The sequence below is a fragment of the Diorhabda carinulata genome, chromosome X, assembly GCF_026250575.1.
Source record: "Diorhabda carinulata isolate Delta chromosome X, icDioCari1.1, whole genome shotgun sequence".
Classification (NCBI taxonomy): Eukaryota; Metazoa; Arthropoda; class Insecta; order Coleoptera; family Chrysomelidae; genus Diorhabda; species Diorhabda carinulata.
This window is the reverse complement of record NC_079472.1, coordinates 56370547-56391865: the sequence shown is the minus strand read 5'-3', so window position 1 is coordinate 56391865 and position 21319 is coordinate 56370547. Positions and strand designations below refer to the sequence as shown.

Sequence of the window (21319 nt, the reverse complement as noted above, 5' to 3'; positions counted from 1 at the left end):
GCATAATATTTTTGAGCGTCGAACCCATTTTATAATGTAAATTTTGAGGTTAGGAAAAAATGCAACCTTTTGTGGACAGAATTTTGTCCCAGCAGTTTGAGTCAAAATCTTCATAGCTTCATAGCAACGAGTTGCTTGATTCTAGAAAATTGATAGGAATATTTTATTATAGATTACCATTATGAGAAAGTAGGGGCTTGGTTTTTTTGTTCCGCTGGAGTACTTGGGTGGATCCAATGTTTTGCATTTTAGCTAAATTATTCTAGAAACTAATCATGCAAACATTCTTTTATATACATTATTATCTATTATATATTTATTCAATAAAATTTACACTCACGATATAGTTGACCGTTAATCTATGGGAAATGAAATGTTAAACGATAATTAACAGAAAAAACTGAACTATATTCATAAACTTTCAAGGATAATAATATTCAAGCCATTGACAGGTATATATACTACCAGTCAAGAGTTTTTGCTTATCACATAATACGTTCCAAAATAATACACGTTAACAAATTTCTCTTTCATATTATTTGGCTAAGGTTCTATTTTGTCGGTGAGTGCGACAAGTTAAAACTTGCAAGTACCGGCTAATTTGTTTATTATTCATATTGTTAAGTTCTTATACCAATTGTCTTCGTTCTCGAAAATTCTGAATTGTAAGTTTTAAAATGCACAGGAAAGGAACTATCCGTTGAAATTCGTGCGTTTATGGCAAGTCTTCATAGTTTAAATAACTGTACCATTGCCGCCGAATTCTGGTCTTTTGGTAACAGTGGTAGTGAAGAAACTTTTTTTAAGACGTCAAAATAAATTTAAGAGGGGGCTGAAGAACAAAAAAATTGGACGCATGAAGAATGGGAGAGAGTTTTATGGAGACCTGGTAAAAATTGAAGGAATTTTGGAGGAAGAAGACTATAAATAAATGTATCTTCCAGCATGATAACGATCCCATGCATTCCTCGAAGTTGTGCAAAGAGTATTTAGAAGAATTAGAAAGGAAAAATGCACTGAAAGTAATGGTGGTCGCCCGACTTCAACGCGATAGAGGTGTTGAGGGTCAAATTGGACAGGGAATTCAGTTAGCATTGTTCTACATTCACTCCAGATTTGTGGAGTATACTGAAAAATCAATGGAATAGACGACGATTATTTGTTGAAATTGTTACTGATAATGCTAAAATTGTACACCTAAATAATGAAATGTATTTCTATGCAATTCAACAAATGTCATTGAAAAAAATTCCTCTTCGGATAATAATGATATTTAAATTTATTGAACAAACCGTTGGTACCGGGGCTTCAATGGATTTATTCTAATTTATTCTGATGTAGTATCTAAAACCAATCTAGAACGACAATCTCCATCCCTTACGCTACTGTTCGTGCCCCAATGCACAAGCTAATCTTTGTTGCTTATGCGCTGGTATCAATGATACCCTTTTTAAAAGTTTTAAAAGTTGATACACTAAAAAGTCTTCTTCCCGAGTATATTTGTAAAAAATGAACTAGATTATTACAAAATTTTATTTATTAAATTATATAAGTATATAATATGATTCCTGATGAACTATACAGTAAAATCCCACAAAATTCCTTGATGTTTTCTGTTTTAATTTAGTTACAACGCCCGAATGTTTGCCAGCCATGAAAGGAGCGTCATCCGTAGTTATGCTGCTAACTATATTCCAGTCGAGTTTATAGTCTGCTATCAAATTCTCAATTGCAGAATAAATATCATTTGCTGTTGTAATACCTGTCAATGGGACGCGCTTTAATAGTCCCGTTATTTCAAAATTACTGTTAATGCATCGTATGAAAACAGCAAGTTAAGTTGTATCAACAGTATCAGTGCTCTCGTCAACAGCCAGTGAAAAGTTTGTAAATTCCTTAATTTTCTCCTTCAGTTGAAGAACCAAATTTGAGATAAATCATTAATTCTTGAAGCAACAGTGTTTCTTGATAGCGAAATATTTTGAATTATTGACTTTTGAGATGGAAATGAAATATCGGCCACTTTCAACATACAGTCTTTAATAAAGTCACCATCAGTGACAGGTTTTTTGTTTCGATTGTCGAAGGTCAACATCGATTGTTGAACTTCAAGTTTAGATTTTAAAGACGACAATTTGTCGATTCTTATTTTTTTTTAGTGTAACAATCGAATTTTGATTTAAGATTCGTATCATAGTGTCTCTTCAAATTAAACTCCTTACAAACAGCAGCTGTTCGATTACAAATCAAACACAGTGGTTTACCTGTTCATTCTATGAAAAAATATACAATTTACCATTTAGATTGAAAAACTCTGCAATCACTATCAACTTTACGTTTTTGTGACATTATGCCAAACCATTATGGAACTCGATACAACAATTATGGATATCGCGAGCACGACACAAACAAATGCACAATATCTTCACAATAACTACTTCCCCGTTACTATCAACATCCTTCTCCAAAAGTATCGCTTTGATTACTCGACTCAACTCACTCACGTCGCGTCGACGCACTCGTTTTATATGGTTAAGGAAGGTTCTAGTCTAGACTCGAAGCCCGTGGAAGATTCTATCGTTCTCGACAAAAATAATAGGAAGTTTCCAGTTGCTGCTAAGAGATGGCGATACTGTGTTTTTCTCACACTTGTCTAGGCCCACGCTGCCCTTGAAATTTCTTATAAACATCCTTAGACTTGAGTAAGAGTATTTAAAACATACGTAGAGGAATCGAATGAAGTCTAAAAGCTCTAAAAACATGATTATTCTTTATATGATACATTGCGATCGTGGGCCTTATTGATATGGCCCAGGGGCCGTATCTTTGACATGACTGTTCTAGATCTTCGTTTTTTCAGAAATCTTTGCTTCCCTGGCACCAATTGAGCATCCTAGAAATGACAATTTTGTCGATTTGCAACATCCAAAGAAATTAAAATAAGCTAACCAATAAATATCATTCATTCGTTCTATAAGGATAGCCAATCTTGAAAAAAATCCCAAATAGATCGACTTAGCTCCAAATACAGAGCGATTTAGCAATACCTTTGGATTAGGTTTACATAATAATAAATAAAAAAGAATTTTGTGAACAACAGGGTGTTACGTTCTCACAAGATCTATCACTTTTATTTGTAACTGTAAGTTTTTCTTCAAGGTTCTCACATAGGACCTGAATATGGTAGCGAAGGATTCGTGCAACAGGTCAACCAAGATTTGCAACGATCAGCCTGTCGGAGGAGAACAAAACTGTTTACTGTATAATAAAATGTCCGTAAATGAAGTTCGAAATAACGAGAATCAACTTAATTCTAATCTTTCAAATAAAAATAGAAAAGAAGATAATCCCGAGGCTTTAATTCGATACATTTTGAATGATATATGTGATAATGCTATCGACATCGTTGATCCTATAACAATAATGAAACGAGGTTCCAATTTAAGTTTGGAAGAGAAACAACAAAGAACTCACAACAGACGAGTTTCTATAGTAGACGATGATCTCAGTGGAGATTTTGTTGAATGTCGTAATAATTTAGTAAATCTACATAGAAGAGCTGTAAGTGAAAGCGTCATCGATAGAAGATACGTCGTAGATGAAAACGATAACAAAATGGAACTTAAAAAACTTCCAGAAAAAGAGAAGAAGAAAAAGAAAATATCCTTCAATTCGTTGTTTGGTAAAAAAGATAAAAAATTCAGAGAAAACAAAGAAGAAGAAGAGAAACGCGACAACTTACCTCAATTACCGGTATTTAAATCCAACACTTTGGGAAAAACTAAAAAATACGCCTCTGCCTTAGAACTGAATCAACACAATCAACAAAAATCTGTGATGCATCGGACTCCTTCGTTTATTAGAAAATTAGTAAATATCACCGAGGATCCTACGGGTTATTTCAAACGATCGCTCAGTTTTCGGGATGTGAGTAAAAAATTGGTGAAAGTTCCGTCACGGGAAAAACTGACAGACAAAAAGAATCAAGAATGGAGACAATCACTCCAATCGTTAGTCGAAACAGATATCAGTGTTAGTTATAACGACTTAAGTTTCATTAACTACGATGCTCTTAACGATATTCGATATGAGCCTGTTAACCTGCAGGCCGGGAGAAATGACAGTAAAGGATATATAGCAAGGACGCAAAGTATGATAGAAAAGGTGAGTTATATATCTCATTTGATATAAATCTGCAAAAGTGTCTTGATAAAAGTAGAATATTATAAAATTCTTTTTATTCATCAATTTATTTTTGGAAAGCTATAATACTTTTCAATTAAGGTATTACTCTACTGTAAAAAATATTTTTTATACAATCTTTCTGCATAGTAACATTTCGTGAAACACGAATTTGTCTTTGCCATCCTTTGTCTCACATTGCTTTCCATCAAGCCATTTCATTAAGGTTGGGAACAGAGGGTAATTGAAACGAGCGACATAAGATGAATATGGTGGATGAAGACGAATGAGTAGGCGTATTGTCGTGATGCAGATATGCAGATATGAAAGTCAGAGTTAATCACCATAATATTCATTCTTGACATGATGCAATACAACGTGCAATGCAATGCAAGACGCAATATTGCTTGAAAAAAGCATGCGCTGATGAGGTTCAGCTGATTTTTTCATGCAAGATATCGCACTTGTAATTTTATCGATTAGGTCGTCATATAAGTTTCAATTTTAGGGAGAAATGAGTTTCTATACTGCTTATATTACGTTTTATTTTCCTCGGGAGTTTTTCAAATAGTTCTTCATCCATTCACAACTAATTTTTCCATGTTTTCTCGTCTAATTCTCTAGCTAAACTATCCATCAGAATCTAAAAGCAAGGCAGAGGCAGATATAATTATTGGCAGTGTTTGAGGTTAGGAAATTGTTTAATTTTACTTTTGGAATTCTGATTAGTGACAACCATGATGCAATGGTAAGAGACTTGCATAATGTCGTGCAATATTCCTTTATGTAATATTTTGACTTTGCAAGGAAATGAATGCAATTTACTGCATGTTGTCTTGCATCATGTCAAGCTGCCTCAAGTACTATATATGTAAAAAAATTTCTCGTGGGACCTTTTGTATCTGAGTTATAGGCCGTTAAAGCTGCGAAATCAGAAGTATATATAAGTATATTTTGTAAATTTTACATTCGAACATTATGAATCTCTAATGGTTGATTGCCCAAACATTTCTAATGGGACTGAATACTGTCGAACATCTTGTTATTTACATTGAAGAGTAAAAATCGACATGTTTCAGGTTTTTTCCACATAGTACATAATAACGCTAAAATTGAATTTACTCCATACATATGGACCGCATGGTACATACTGAATATTAGTAAATCAGGTGCCAATTTGATTAAATTGAACCGTCATGGAGACTGGAAAAACTCAAGACTCATAAAAGGATATATAGTAAACGCGATTAGTATCAGTATTGACAAAGCCCAGAATATTTTGTATTTATTATGTACATCTAAATCTGTTGTTCAACCGTTCAAAAGTGAAAGATCGCAACATTCTGTCTCGAGCAGTAATCTGTTAATTTACGCTCTAAATAAACAAATAATTATTTTGTTACTTTAAAATTGAGATGATATCGTGAACAAGCCATAGGTACCAAACATTCCGTGCTAGTGGACAGCAAAATTAGTATTTGTAGTATTGAATTTATTCCCATTCACAGACTCGTGGTGTATAATGATTGGAGTATTTCTTATTTGTGTCTATTAACTGAGAATTGAAATAAATCGAAAGTTATTTAGTGTTTACGATTTTTGTTGAAGCGTCAAAAGTTACAAGTTCTTTCACTCTTGCTTAGCAAAGAATAAAACCACACTTTGAGATGTTGGTGGATTTCACGAATCAAATATTCAAAGCCAAAGACGGCTTTTCTTTTCCAACGCTTTGTCTCTAGCGAGCTTTACGGCTGAATAGGTTAAAAATACGGGCTACGGTTCATACAAAATTCGACATATTTGAGCGTCTGAAATTTGCTATTGATCTGAGTAAATGATAGAAAAATAGTTTCAGACGCTGAAATTTCAATTTCTCAGTTGTTTCTTCGCATTCTGTAGGACAAAAAGACAAATAGAAATTAGATTTAGAAGCTACTGTGTGAACCAGCCTTTATAATTTTTGTAGATAGGCGAAGGAGCCGTAGTTGTACAAATCATTATTTTTAAAGAGAAAAATTTTTTTGAGAGTTATATCTTCATACCATTAGCGGTAAAGGACATGAAAAACTGAAACATTATAATTTTTGACTAAATAATGAAATTAGATTTAGAAACTATTATGTGAACCAGCCTTTATAATTTTTGTAGATAGGCGCAGAAGCCTTAGTTGTCCAAATCATTATTTTTGAATAAAATAATTTTTTTTGAGAGTTATATCTTCATACAAATAGCGGTAGATGACATGAAAAACTGAAACATTATAATTTTTTACTTAATTATATTCAAAAATAAATTTATAGCTTATTATGTGCTTATTAAGTGAATGAAGTAATTTGTAGTTTTTGTCGAGGATTCTCGTTTTTGGGAGACAAAGCATATATAGGTAGAATAATAATTCTCATAAAATCTGAAATTATTAATAAAACATATCTTTCCAGAACAGCAACCCTCAAGGAAATTATAAAAGAGAAATTTTGTAAGCTCTACATATCGCACATCCGCTCAAATTATGTTATAAATCAAAAAATCTAACTAAATTTCTTATTTCTTAGACCTTTTGATATATTAATGCTTCTAAATGTTTTTGATTTTAGGACTTTGATAAAAAATCAGAAGAGACCTAAAATCAAGAACATTTAGAAGCATTAAGAACTACCTATCGAGTAATAAGCGTTCATAATTAATTCTTACTTTTCGGAAGGTAACTCACAAGATTTCAAAGTTACCCTCAACCCTTAACAGAAAAGGTAGCATTTGACGACTATGTGTAAACCAATACGGTTACTGGACTGGACCAAACAAAACGACCATTTTTTTAACGATACTGTGAAAATATCATTCAAGGTATTAAAAAAATTATCGTGATAGTTTGAGCCCTTAATAATAATTTCAAGGGTTGCATCATTGCGACTTTTGTTTTTTTTAACAGTAATCGCATTTTTTACTCAAAACTCGTCAATTATCAATCTCAAAAATTTTAGCGATGCGTATTCTTATAGGAAATTAAATGTCCTAGGAAAAAGTTCTCTTAGTAAATCAATATATAACAAGGCATTTCCTTGTCGTCCTTAAACATTGATTTATTTTTTCAATTTTGCGTTTCCAGGAAATTGAAAAAATAAATCAATATCTAAGGCACGCTCACAAAGAAACGGCTTTTATCATCATGCCTAATATTTTTACAGTATCCTTAAAAGAATAGTCGTTTTTTTGGACTTGTCTACTGGTCACGCCATGTAATCCTCAAGTGATTAGAGAGCTTCTTATTCCCCATTTTAGAATTTCTAACGGAATTTAGACGGAGAATAGAAATCAAAATCAGTGTAATGCGATCTGTCCGACGACACCTTTTTGTTAGTGTTTTGGTGATAAAATGCTTAAAAGAAACTTTGATACAGTGGATTCATGAAGCCGAACACAACTCAAGTGATATAGATTAAATATAATGAAAACAGAACTTAGAAAACGAAAACGTGAAGAAGAAGAAAGATAATAGATTCTTAAATGTAGAGCAAGTGATCTTAGTGAAGAAGCTACGCCGCTTTCCTTTTGGAATTCTTTATTTTCTGAGAAGATTTTGATTCAAGTATTGAATTGGACAGTAGACGAAATGCTAGTTTGATTCAGAGTTCGTTGTGGATTAAAAATGTACATGCCCTATGTAAATATGGCATCAATATAATGTACTTCGCAGATGTTATACATATACTGCGGCAAAGTTTCAAATGGATTTGGATAAACTGAAGAAGAGCAAACATTTTTGGAACTAACTTAAGCATTGATACTTCTTGCATAATCGCTGTTTGGCTCAACAGAAATACAACCTGCCGTTTGCTATTTCAATGGATTCTAATTTGGAACTGTTTATTGTAAAACTTTACTAAGTTTACGGATAAACATTCGAAACAGATGGAGCGACTTCTAAAATGTTTATAATCCTTGACAGCGCTTGACAACAATTTCAATGAAACATTTCCAATCATCCGTCACACGGTCCTGAATTAGCTTCTTTCAGAACTGAATTTCAGGTTTCTTTCTCAAAAAAAAAAATCATTACTAAAATAATTATGAATATACGTATCTGTTGATAACAAAAAATGAAAATACTTTTAACGTTCTGTTCATAAATAATACATATGAAATAAATTTTAATTGAATGAAATTATCATTCAAGTTCGATTACCAAAATGGAAAATTTAATTTCAAAGTCAAGTACAAGATTCAGTTTTAATACAAAATACAATTAGACTGCTTTTGAAGTGGTGATTTGAGTATACTAGACTAATTTATTTGCTTAGTAGCAGAACAGAATTCCCACTTTGACTGCAACAATGCGGAAAACAGGGATTGTAGATCTGTTTGAACTTATTAGTGATTAGCGGCGGCTCTGTAGGATAAAGTAGAAATTCAATATTACAGTAACATCGATTCATCTATTGTTTACTCTCCATGTTTCCATTATTCATCATTCATATGAAATGTACAGGGTACTTCAATAATGATGGTGACCTGTCTCGAAAACCTTTTTGATGACTTGTATTTAACAAAATGTGGGACTGATTTCAAATAACAAATAATTAAATATATAAAATAAGTTTTTCTCAAGAAATTTAGAGAGTAAAAATGAGAAAAACAACAAAAAATAGAATATGCTGTTTTATGTTTTTAAGACATTTTTTGTAGGTTTTGAAAGTCATATATATTATTTTAGGTTTAATTGCGAATAACTTTTAACTGAGTTAACTTAAAGAAAAATTATTTCATACCTTTTTGAAGGCCGTTCAATTGTCTACAAAAATATCTTTTTCTTTTCACTACACAATAATTCGAAATACATTAAAATTAAAAAAAATTCCAGTATAGTTAAAATGAGAAATCAAAAATCTCAATGCGGTCGTTCTAAATATTGATATTAAGAGCTCAGATTCTTTTTTGTCATCTTGAACGATATATTCATAGTAGCTGAGAAAAATTGGAGGACCACCCTATTATATTTGCCAACAATGTTTTTAAAATAGATATTCTTTTCAGACATCGCCCAATCTTCGAAGACCGGCGTACTTTAGATTGTCTTCAGCGTATGAAAACAATAGACTAAGTGCGACAAGTAAGTTTTTCTATTATTAATACATAAATGGCTTGTTTTCATGTACTTTATACAGTTAACCCTTAAAGTCGGTAAACTTGAACGTATATTTTGAAATAAAATGAAATTAGCGGAGAGAACTGAACCTGTTTTCAAAAAAAAAAAAAAAATAACAATATCAAATCACTACCGACGTTACCATATGGTAGCACTAGATCAAAATTGATGGATTTTCTAGTTGAGGGTTCTCCCGAATCTTCAAATAGGAATTTAAAATCTCTCTTCTGAACTTAAGATGTGTATATATCGTGAAATGTTTCCATCTAATCAAACAGTCCCGTTTATGTATACATGAATATGTTTTTGAGCTGCTTATAGGGTGAACACCGTAACAAGTTGAACCCACAGTTACTATGTTCTATACAACGTGTACATATCCCATCAACTTTTTCTATCACATGTTCAAAAGCTCCCCTAGGTTTACACGTCATTTGATAGTGGACGGTTTAACAGCAAACGATTCTCGCGGTTTCAAATAATTTGATAGATTGGCAATCGTGAAAAGATTGTCAAAATATAATTTATATAACAAAAATGCTCGTAAATTTCTAACCGCCTTGGATTATTACCTTGATACAACTTAGAATTGACTACGTAAACACTTGACGTATTCAGGCACGTTATTTTATAGCCAAAAAGAACAGGATTCCCGCATATAAACTGGTATATGGTTTCATCGTAATTGAGCTGCTCTTCCGGACTAAAATATGCTAAACACTTTTTTCAAATATGTCAATCTAAGGTTTTAGTTTCTAAACTTCAGTATAAGTATTGTCAGGGAAATTATTGTCTGTGATTATTTATGGTGTAGTAGTTCCTGTTAACATCATTGAAATGCGTTACGCTTGGTATTAAAACACATTCTCGCCTCTTGCCGACACTCTTCTCTGGTTTTTGGTAGATTACCAAACATAATGAGATTTTTCAGTAATATTTTGTCGTTTTACATAGATTTTATGTTGTAAATACTTTCTGGTACTTTCGATACCTGTTTGAAATAGAATCTGCAAAATGTTAAATAGAGCAAAATGATGCGATCTGCCCTGGTAGTATAATATACTATTTTAATTTACTATACTTCACTATAAACAATCTGTAGTAGTTGGGTACAATGATATTGATGTGATTTATTTCAGTTTTAATTCTGAATAAATGAATTTATTGAAAAATAAGGCTTATGTGATCTAGACTAAAACATTGATGCAAACGGCATAGCTAGCGCAATCTATTCCGTAGTAACTAAAATCACAAAATTTTTCGTAATTTCGCAATAAAACATAGTCAATCAAAATACTAAGAACTTTTGTAAATCTTAGAAGATTGTTATTGAAAAATAATAAAAAATTCCATATAATCAGTATCAAAATAAGATTAACACTCAAAGATCAAAAAAATCTTATCTCTAAAATTTTCTTAACTGTTTAAGAAAATTCAAATTGTACGAAGGTTGCTACTTACGATTTGAGGTAGACATATAAAAAAAAAATATTCATAATTGGATATGACTTCATTGTTTATAAAAATATTCTAAGATAAATGAGTTTTGCATGCGTTTCAACCAACTGTCGAAGCATTTTTCCCATTCCGATTGTGGTAGCTTCAAGACATGCTATTTAGACGCATCAAACGCTTCTTCGATTGTCGAAAAACATTGACCTCCCAATTTATTTCTGATCTGCGGGAATAAGAATAAATGTACGATAGATGACTCATAATTTCGCATTGTCGTGTTGGAGAATGATTCGTCTTCTGCGATTAGTTTCTCTGATTTTTTCGAACACTTCTGGTAAACAAATGCTGGTGTACCATTCAGAATTGACTGTTCTACTTGGCTCTAATGCAACGGTGGCGACATGTCTAGTTATTCCGAAAAAACTTTTTTCAGCAGCTCTTTGCACCAATAGACAAGAGATTTTTTAAAGCGATTGCCAAATTGTTTGGTATCCAAAGCGAAAAAATGTTTTTGATAGCCAAATGTTCATGTAGTATTGAATGTAAGCGAGTGAAACTAATGCCAAAGTTTACCTTAATTTCAAGGTATGTTACATGGCGATCTGGCAATATCAGTTTACGCACAGTATCGATGTTTTCTGGCATAACAGCAGATTTTGGATAACCTTATCGAAATTCTTCCTGTAGCGAAGTGCGACCACCATTGAATTCGGATAACACGGCTGCTCGAGATGTTGCTTCATCACCAAAACGAGTTGATCGGCACACTGCTATTCGTTGTTGCCATAAGTCAAAACTTAGTATGAACTGTATGATGGTCATAATTGGTAATTATTACGCTTATTATCGAAATTTTATTTCATTTCATTGAATTCGGGAAAGCAGCTAAACAAGGTATCTCGAGATGGTTCTTCATCACTAAAAGTCGAAGCGAGTTGATCGGTTTACTGCTGTTTGCGACTTATTTATTGTTATTAAGAGGAATGTTTCAAGTACCTGTGAAAAACTCAAATAGCACTCGTATGACAACATGCTCTGAGTACGTTAACAATTAAAAATGTGAAACATTATAATGGCAATGTCAGATTTGACATATTCACATCAGTATTGCCATATCTCAAAACTTAAGTAGCAACCCTCGTATTTTAATTTATATTCGTACATACTGATTGATAATTTCATCCATTATATATTTAGTAAAACAATGATAACTTCACAAAAATTATTTATATAGTAAAGCTAGAACCTAGAAGGAATATTGGTTTTGAGGAAGTTGAAATCGAGCGCGATCATAATCAAAATAGCAGCGGGTCTGAATAGTTGGTTAATTTAGAATTAATAAGGGTTTTTAATTGGTTATTTCTATCAATTTTTCAGTTGTTATTACTCATCTTCGAAAGTTATTTCTAACAAAAATCTTAAAGAATTATTGGTTCTTGCCACGAGTATTTGAAAAAAGAATACGAAAAAATAAACCTTCTCGATATTTTACGAAAAAACGATGATTTATTCTTATATTGCTGCTTTTGTATCCAGATATTTGATGTAGTGAAAAATTTCAAATAACAAAGCTTTCTAGACCATATTAGTTTTCAGAAATTTGCAATACGAATGTTTATAACTTCATTATTTCATATTCTTAAAGGACTTTTTCTATCCAGGTTTCTCTTCACCTTCTCCTGCCGTTTCTCTTCCGTCATTACACCACTGGAACAACGATGCCGATAGTATATCAGGAAGTAATTCATCCGTTCATAGATAGTAAGTATAAATTTATTTTTCTAAAAAACTTATGTAATTTCGACACATGTCTATGTTTGATAGTCATTGTATTGCTCGAAGTCATTATCATGACATCTTTGTAAATTGTTTCCTTCTATATGATTGGTAGACATTTTTGCAAACTGATGTCAAATGTCAAATCAAATGCCAGAAAAGTATATCCGGTATTCCATGATTTTTTGGTGTTTTCAAGGACATTCTTCTTTTTCAAATTGATTATCTTCGTCCTTGTACACCAAATAAGGAAATGAAGGGGTATATGATTTTGGATTACGGGGAATAAATTATAAAATTCATGAGGTTGTAGCAATTAACTGTTGAAATTGATATCTGTGTGCCTCGAAATTATTTTTAAATTGAGGAATTTGTTGCGGATTGTAGTTTGAAGTTTATCGGAATTTGAGATTATAAAATGTTAGGAAATTAATTTGCGAAATATTATAGTGTTTCCTAAATTATTTGAGTGATGATACATTGGAAACCAGTGTTTCGATTTTGTTATAAAATGGAACTTGTAATTCATCTACCAGGACTTGATGCAAAAAATTCGGAAGTGAGTAGATGACGTGAAAATAATGCTGAGACATAAAAAAATTCTCATGCGATCCCGTGTTTCTGAGTTATAGGCATTTAAAATTGAAAAATCAGAACTTATATTTAAGTATATTTTCTACATTATACATTCAAACATTAGGAATTTTTAATCGATGATTACGTATGACCATTTAGTGTGTTTGACAGAATAAATAATTCTTTACTACTATCTGAAGGCCAGAGGCGGCTTATGCCCAATAGTTAACAAACCGTAATTTTACAGAGACAAATTGTACAAAAATGAATTTTTCAATCAATTTTTTAACAAAAAGATACTCCTTTAACTACATAGAATTCATTTTTTAGGAGATATGTAGATTTTTAGATCTTTGTACATGCCAAGAAAAGCGTTCGTCATAAAGAAACATTCTGAAGAAAATTATCATGAATTGTTATTATTCATTAAAAATACTCACATTATTTTTTATAAAATAATATTTTAGGAAGTGTTCTACCAAAAAAAAGTGGCGAAGATCAACAACTGTACAAACACAAGCTTTAAAGCAATATGCATTAGATGCAGTTGATGCTGATCCCAAAAACCAGCGTATCACATGTAGTTTCTACTAGGAAAAGTGCCATTTTCCCGCAAATAATTAAAAACGTACTCAAATGTTGGATGATTGGGAGTTCGTTGTACATCAGTGCTTTAGCGATTTCTCCAAGGCTTTCGATAACGTCAATTATGAAAAACTTATCGAAGTTCCTAGAAACACTGGCATTGTCTGCAAATATAAGAGTACCTAGTTGACATAGTTGAAATTCATAAAATTTGTTTGAATTAATACCTTATTATGTTATACGCCATTATGGTAACTTATAGTATTTGAAAAAAATATTATTAAGAGTACAATATTCAATACGAATTCCACAACTGATTTTTTCATAGCCAGTCATGGAATTTCTAAGTTTAGCTAATAACAGTTGAATGCTTGATAGTGTATACTGTGTCCTATTTTATTGCACTGTATCTCAGCTATTATTAAAGATATAGACATTCGCTTTTCGCGACCCTGTATCACTATATGTAAAACTTTTAAAGCCACAAACAAAAATATTCCAACTACTTTTGTTCTTGAAATACAAGGCGAAAACAAAAATGTTCACCTTTGGAGATGTGTGATTATTTCTGAGGTCCCGCATAAGACAGAAAACAAATTCAGCTTAATTCAGTTTAACACCCCCGCAGCGCTGGTCATCGGCACACAAAAACAATAATACATAAGTTAAATAAAGGACTGTTACAAAATCTTGTCCAATACGTAAATTATTAATATTTACTCATAAAGCTTGGTGACTTTAAGAAACTCTATGATTGAAGTGTGTCATTGATGTTGGTTATCATATCAAACTGCTGGTATGCGGTAGAATATTTTCTGCAGTCGGTGAGGATGTGCTTAACAGTCACAGGAACTTGACAAGTTCGGCAGATAGGACGACTTTCTGACGACATCAGTGGGGTATTTAAAATTTTGTAGAGCACTGTTTTCAAGATTGGGCACAAACTTGGTTCAAATAGATGACTCTCTATTTATTAGTAAAATTTTTGAATTTTTTTTCTGAATACATTGATGTATCACAATCTAATCTTCAATAAATTTCAGCTTCAAAAATCAGAACAATCCATATTTATGTTTGTTTATTTGTTTTAGTATTTAGTTGAGTGTTTAATACAGGACCTGAGAAATAATAACATCTCCAAAAACATTTTTGTTTTCGCCTTATATTCCAGGAACAAAAGTAGTTGGAATATATTTGTTTGTGGCTTTAAAAGTTTCACATAGAAGTGATACAAGGTCGCGAAAACCGCATTTCTATATCTTTAATAATAGCTGAGATACAGTGCAGTCTCAACTAAAATGGGACACAGTGTACTACGTTAAGAGAAATTTCAAAAAAATCAAATGAGCTTTGTGAATAGTATGGTGAATTAAAATTTATGGTCCAATGCACAAATGACCCTGTAAATTAATAAAAAAGAAGAGTCAACTCAGCAGACACGCGACATCCACCTCACCCATATGGTAAAACTTACCCTGCTTAGAGGCTTAAATATAGACACACCTACAATTCATAAATGAACTGAGAACACCCAATTGAAACTATTTTTTAAGGACATACATTTACAAAACAATATTGAATCTTGTTAACCAAATACATCAATATTGTATCCCACGATAGACACCTTCTAATTGAGGTCGACTGTTTATCTGCCAAGTAATGCTCTGCGAACGTTCATCGGCTCAGATTGATAATGGAAATGTCCTTAAGTATAAGGGTTATATTGTTTCCTTCCATAGGGATTAGGTATTTGAGTGAATGGATCGAGCGTTATCGTAAATAGGAATTAATATCTTGAATGAATAGGATTTATTTTGCATATTCACAAATTCCAAAAGACAATGAGGTCGGTTTTCTTTACGTTGGTAAAAAAATTGATGATAAACAAATAAAGAATTCTAATTAAAATTTAAACGGAAATTTCATCATATAGTAATCAAAATCAGAATTTCAGATCGCAGATGATTTCCTGAAGGAGAAAGTTTTTGTATTCGTTGCGTGAAAAGATTACTAATTTCTGAGTTAAAACTTACAAATATCGATCCAAATAATGCCCATTTATTAAAGAGAAATTTTCCAATAGGATATTTCACTAACCATATTCTTGAATTAGAAAATCGGAATTGCGCATATAAATTAGAAATTAAACTGCATATTTTCCGACTTGCAATCTGTGCTATCTTGTAATAATTTGCAATTTAAGGGCAGAGCACGCCTCTAGGTGAACTGTTTGTTTCCTTCAATTACTAGGAAATTTTTTAACGGTTTAGTAAATTGGTTTCCTCAGGCCAATAAGACACATCTCAATAAATATAAGGTATGGAGTGGTTTTAACAAGTTTTTGAATCTGGAAATTAGAAATTTAAAAACCGATAGTAGATTTAAATTTCGAAAACATAATACTTCTCGAATCAATATAAAACATTTGAATACTCCCAATCTCATCATCATCATCTCGGGAATAATTGCTCTCAAACGAACTTATCCGGAACGTCTTCTATAATAGGTGTTTAAGTATTCGTATTATTATCATAGAGTTTAAATTGAAGATAGATAGACCGAGGTGAGGGGAGGAACTCAACAACGTTTCATAATGAAACGTTTCAATAGAAAATACATCAACATATAAAGCTTTCAGTTATACAGGGTGGGCAAGAAACACGTACGACTTTACAAACTCTCTTGCGTTTGAACGTAGGTCGGTTCTCGGAAATTTAGTCGCAATGGATCACTTCACCGGAGCAATACGTGCATTCTGCATTTGTTCGGCGTTTGTTTCGACGTGAGTTTTCATTGTCCGATAGAAAGTGTGATTCGATCGTGGGTCAGAAAGTTCGAAGCTACTGGTTCGACTCACAATAAGGAGTCTACGGGACGCCCAAGATCAATAAGAATAGAAGACATAATTCAACAAGCTAGAGCTAGAGCCAAATTATTTAATTTTAAGACGAGCTTTTTGTTGGAATAATGTTGGAACGCTTTCAGAGTTTCAACAATATTCTGTTCTCCGACGAAGCTCATTTTCACTTAAATGGACATATCAATAGACACAATTGCCGTTTCTGGGCTGCAGAGAACCCACGTGCAAAACATCAAAAGCCTCTGCATTCGCCGAAAGTAACCATTTGGGCGGCCATATCAATGTACGGAATCATCGGACCCCATTTCTTTAAAAATCAACAGGGGCAATGTGTCTCTGTAAATTTTGAACGATACATAGCCATGTTAAGGAATTTTTTTCCGCAACTGCATCAATTTGAAGCCTATAATCGTACGACATGGTTTCAACAAGATGGCGCGACATGTCATACTTCTAATGTCTCTTTGGTGGTCGTAAACCAGATGTTTGCTGGGAAACTGATATCTCGCCGAAGTGTCTTTGCATGGCGGCCTAGAAGACCGAACCTAACTGGCAGCTATTCCCCGCGCAATGTGCCAGTGAGTTTTCACCAATTTGAGATCTGGATTCAAGGAATGTTTGCAGCGCGATGGTGCACACCTGGATGATGTTCTTTTTAAGAAATGAATTTCCCAGATGTATGTTTCGAATAAAATAAAAAATTTAATATGGATAATATTTAGTTTTTTTATTATTTTTTCAACTTCGCAAAACGTTAGTAATAAATATAAGAAATGAAAAGTAAGTGAACGTATATATATGGGAATTAAGATACTCACGGGAACTGTTTCTTCTAGGAAAGTGTTAAAATAAGCATAATCTAGTTTTAGCAGTGAACATTTGTAAAGTTAATGGTATTCTATTAACGTTGCAGACTATCTTTTATCGTAGGTGCTTGAAATTTTTACTGGATCATAAATAATTTGAGGGAATTGCAGTTAACCACGTGAAAGTATAAGTATATAAATAATGTTAAACTTTATGATCATTTTATATCATCATAAATTTGTTATTTCAGTGGAAATACTATTAAAAATTATTTCAATTCAATCGATTGTGTGATATTTAATTGGCATTATAATACATAGCTGTGCATATGTTTTAATGTTCATTTTTTTAGATTTTTTATTATTTTTTTGTCTTTATACCAGAGCCGATCCCTTTGCTCTATCTCTGTTCTATTTTTGCTCCGAAAACTACTACAACGGAGATTACCAAGTTAAAAATCCATGATCTTGCACTGGCAGACCAATGATTAAGTTGCGCGAGATAGCTGAGAAGACATTCCAAAAGATTACGTCGGTCATATCTTTCATGATATTTTGAGCATGGGAAAGCTATTTTTGTGATGGATCATTTGATCTCTTCTCGGTAACAAGCGTAAGTGTAAAACCCCTTTAGACCAGTGCTTAACACTTCCGAAAAGATTTCTGAATCGAAACAGTCTAAATAGTAGACGTCAAACGGCTAACGTGCTCTTAAGTAGGGTGGAAGATAATGCGATAGTTTCCTGGCATCACAAGGTGTGATCTACATAGACTGGCTGGAAAAGGTGAATAACTTATATGGAACTCTAGATGATAAAAGATGATGCAACTTTTTGGAAAACTGTTAAGTCATAAATAAATTATTCGAACTGTCAAAGCTGCTTTCAGAATCGGAGATTTAATTCACATATATCAATTGTATATAACCGGCAAATCAACTTTATAACGATCTACCTTAATTTCCCAGATAACTCTCCAATATCCATCAGATAATACACACCACACACACTTTTTTTTGCGGTTTCCCTCTATCCTAGTGAACCGGTTTCACAGCCAAATGGCCAACGATAGGGAATATTGCAAAAGCTGTACTCGACCGCACCTCGTTCATATTAAAAAAATTATATAAAACAAAAAGAAAACAAATAAAAACATATATCCCCAAATAAAGAATAGTTGTTTTTACTCATATCAGAGCTCTTTTTCAGTTTTTTTCTGGCCAATACTGACAAACAACACTTCAGGGTCACGAATTTTCGAAACAAAAAATGTAGATACCTTTTTTTTAGAATTCTCACACTCTTAATACTTGCTTCGATACAGTGTATCGAAATTTTCAATCTCTTACACTTTATTGACGAATTACCCATTTTAAAAGTTTTCCCGTGATTTCCTCATTTTCTATAGCCGCTCGCGCTTGGTTACATCGCCTAGACTATAAGGCTGCAGAGGAGCAACTCCTATGTCAGAGCCAACTCCAACAAACTTTCCTCCTATAAAACATATATCTTATTCTACGTAAAAATTATACAATGAATCTTCTTCTCTTTTTTTATAACGATAATTATGAGAATCTGTTTTCCATTCTACTCAAATCTCGAATCCCCACAGTTACAGCTCAATTAACTTGATCATGCGCGTTACAACTCTCGTACCTTTAAAAAAAATGAAGATACATTTTTTTTGAGGATTTTCAAGCTTTCAATATTTGTTTCTATACCCTGTTCTCAATTTTAAATCTTTTTCATGTTATTGACGAATAACCGCGGTTATGTCTTCATGATAATTAGCAGTTATTAGTATATAAAAGCACTGCATTTGGTACATAGAGTTTTTTTGCCGTCAAAACAAATATTTGTTCGTTTTCCCCTTGAGCTGGGAGTATTTAAGGAGCTAACCCGAATTAGCTACGTCGTGTGTATCGGATCTATTCTATTTCGACTCATGTTATATTGAAATTCATCGTAGATTTTGAAAATGTATTGGGTTCAAAAGAAGAAACATAATGTTAGTTGACACTTCCGATAAAACCCAAAGATTTAGATAAATAAATCGATTTCTTTGGACTACTTCTGCATAGAATTTTTCAGGAGGGAATTATGACTATCAGTTCCCGTTTTACATGTCTGAAGTGGTATGATTTAAAAATTTGCCGTTATATATAAAATTATGAAATATTTGTTGACCCATTTTCCGTCGATTTTAATCTGTTCCACCACAATTCCAACTTGAAATTTATAACATATTTTCATCGTATTTTTCAGGAACTCACTGATCGCTAGAAATTATTAGACGGACAATAAACAAACCTCAATTTCTCACTTTATTTGCAATTTTAAATATATCATCATTTCAACGTTTATTATATTGTTTCCAATTATTTTGTGGTACGCAAGGATTTAGGAATTTCAATCATCAAGAGTTACATTTTGGCACAGACACATATTTGTTGTGGTTTTGATGGGTATTTTTAGATTTTAGTGACCCTCAGATTTATGAAAGTGCAACAGGAAATTATAAAACACGTGAAGTCTGGTTTTACCTAACGAATTTTTCATTTTATTATACCTTAGCTATTGGAAACAGATGACTGTTGATACAGAGAATAAAATATTGAGTGTTTATTTTCTGACATTATATATCAAATACTTTTCAAACACCCTTATGGGATCACCCATGTATGTATTTAACAAAAAATAGAGAATATATTGAAAAACTTCAATAATTGTGTAATAATAGTACATTGCTCACCTAGCGAGAAAAGTAGGGCATTCTTGTCCACGATTTTTGTCACTCGAGCCGAAGACTGGGTCCAGGGCAAAGCCCCACCGCCACCACTAAACAAATGCTTGTTTTTTTTGAATTGATTAAAATTTAAAAGTATTTATTTCTTTGCATAAATTAAACACACATTTTACAAATATAAAAAATAATGCTGAACATAATTACATTTTTTAATGATTGATTTTTTCTTTGGTGTCATACTTATAATTAATTATGATAATTTGTTTAATTTTGCCATGATTGAAGTTACAAATGAAGAATCGAACGCTTTTGATGTGATAGGGAGTGAATCACTACTAATAGCTAGTCCTTCCTCTTCCAAGTTTCCTACAATTTCTTCTTCTTCTAATTCACTATTACTAGAATCGTCTAAAATCATTTTTCTTATTTCAATTCTCTATTGTCGTGTGAAGAAAAGTGTCATCGAGAGTGAACATTTGGATAAGCAAGTCGTTACTACGATACCGGGAAGAAAATAAAGTATTTCCGGGGGATAATAGACGAGGTTTGTTACGCATACCAGGGACGAAGAGCGAAATTTTCATCCCCGTGAGAGAAACACGATATTATCTAATAGGAATTTGATTTTGAAAATGCTCTATCAGCCATTTTAAGTATTTGTTACTCATATCACCTCACAAACAATAAGTAATATTTTCACAGATTTTATTTTATACACACCATACCTGGTTGTGTTAATTTACTGCCTATTACTATGTAAAATCGATTCGCATGCGTACGAATATTTTTATTCATCACTTTTTACTAATTAAATTTCAGTCACTTATTAAAACTTTTTTTTCGATCTCAATACGAGGATATATTGAAAAATTCTTAGCCTACTATAGAACCAAACAAAATTTCAATGTCAAAATATTTTATTACTCAACATATTCTCCTCTTAAATGTTTCTTCTTAATTGCAAAACAGACCTCCACAGCTTTTATTGCCTCCTCGTTGAAGAAAATTTACGACCTTTTTTTTTCAGTTGAGGAAAGAGATAATAGTTGGACGGAGCCAAATCTGGTGAATTAGGGGGGTGTTTTAGTAATTCAAACCCTAAATCACGAATTTTTTGCATGGAAACATGAGATTTGTGTGCAGGGGCGTCTTGCAAAAACAAAACAACTTTGGATAGTTTCCCGCGTCTTT

At 32.4% G+C, this 21319-nt stretch overlaps 1 protein-coding gene across 2 annotated transcripts in view; it reads left to right on the top strand.

Annotated features, from left to right (window-relative positions):
• Nucleotides 1–21319, top strand: part of LOC130902804 (pleckstrin homology domain-containing family G member 5) — a 306366-nt gene that overhangs the window by 39504 nt on the left and 245543 nt on the right. For both annotated transcript variants that reach the window (XM_057815134.1, XM_057815135.1), the window contains exons 2-4: nt 3148–4164; nt 9214–9289; nt 12442–12541. In XM_057815134.1, the coding sequence (XP_057671117.1) occupies nt 3181–4164; nt 9214–9289; nt 12442–12541 (1160 nt within the window). In that variant the 5' untranslated portion in view covers nt 3148–3180. The remainder of the gene's footprint in view (nt 1–3147; nt 4165–9213; nt 9290–12441; nt 12542–21319) is intronic.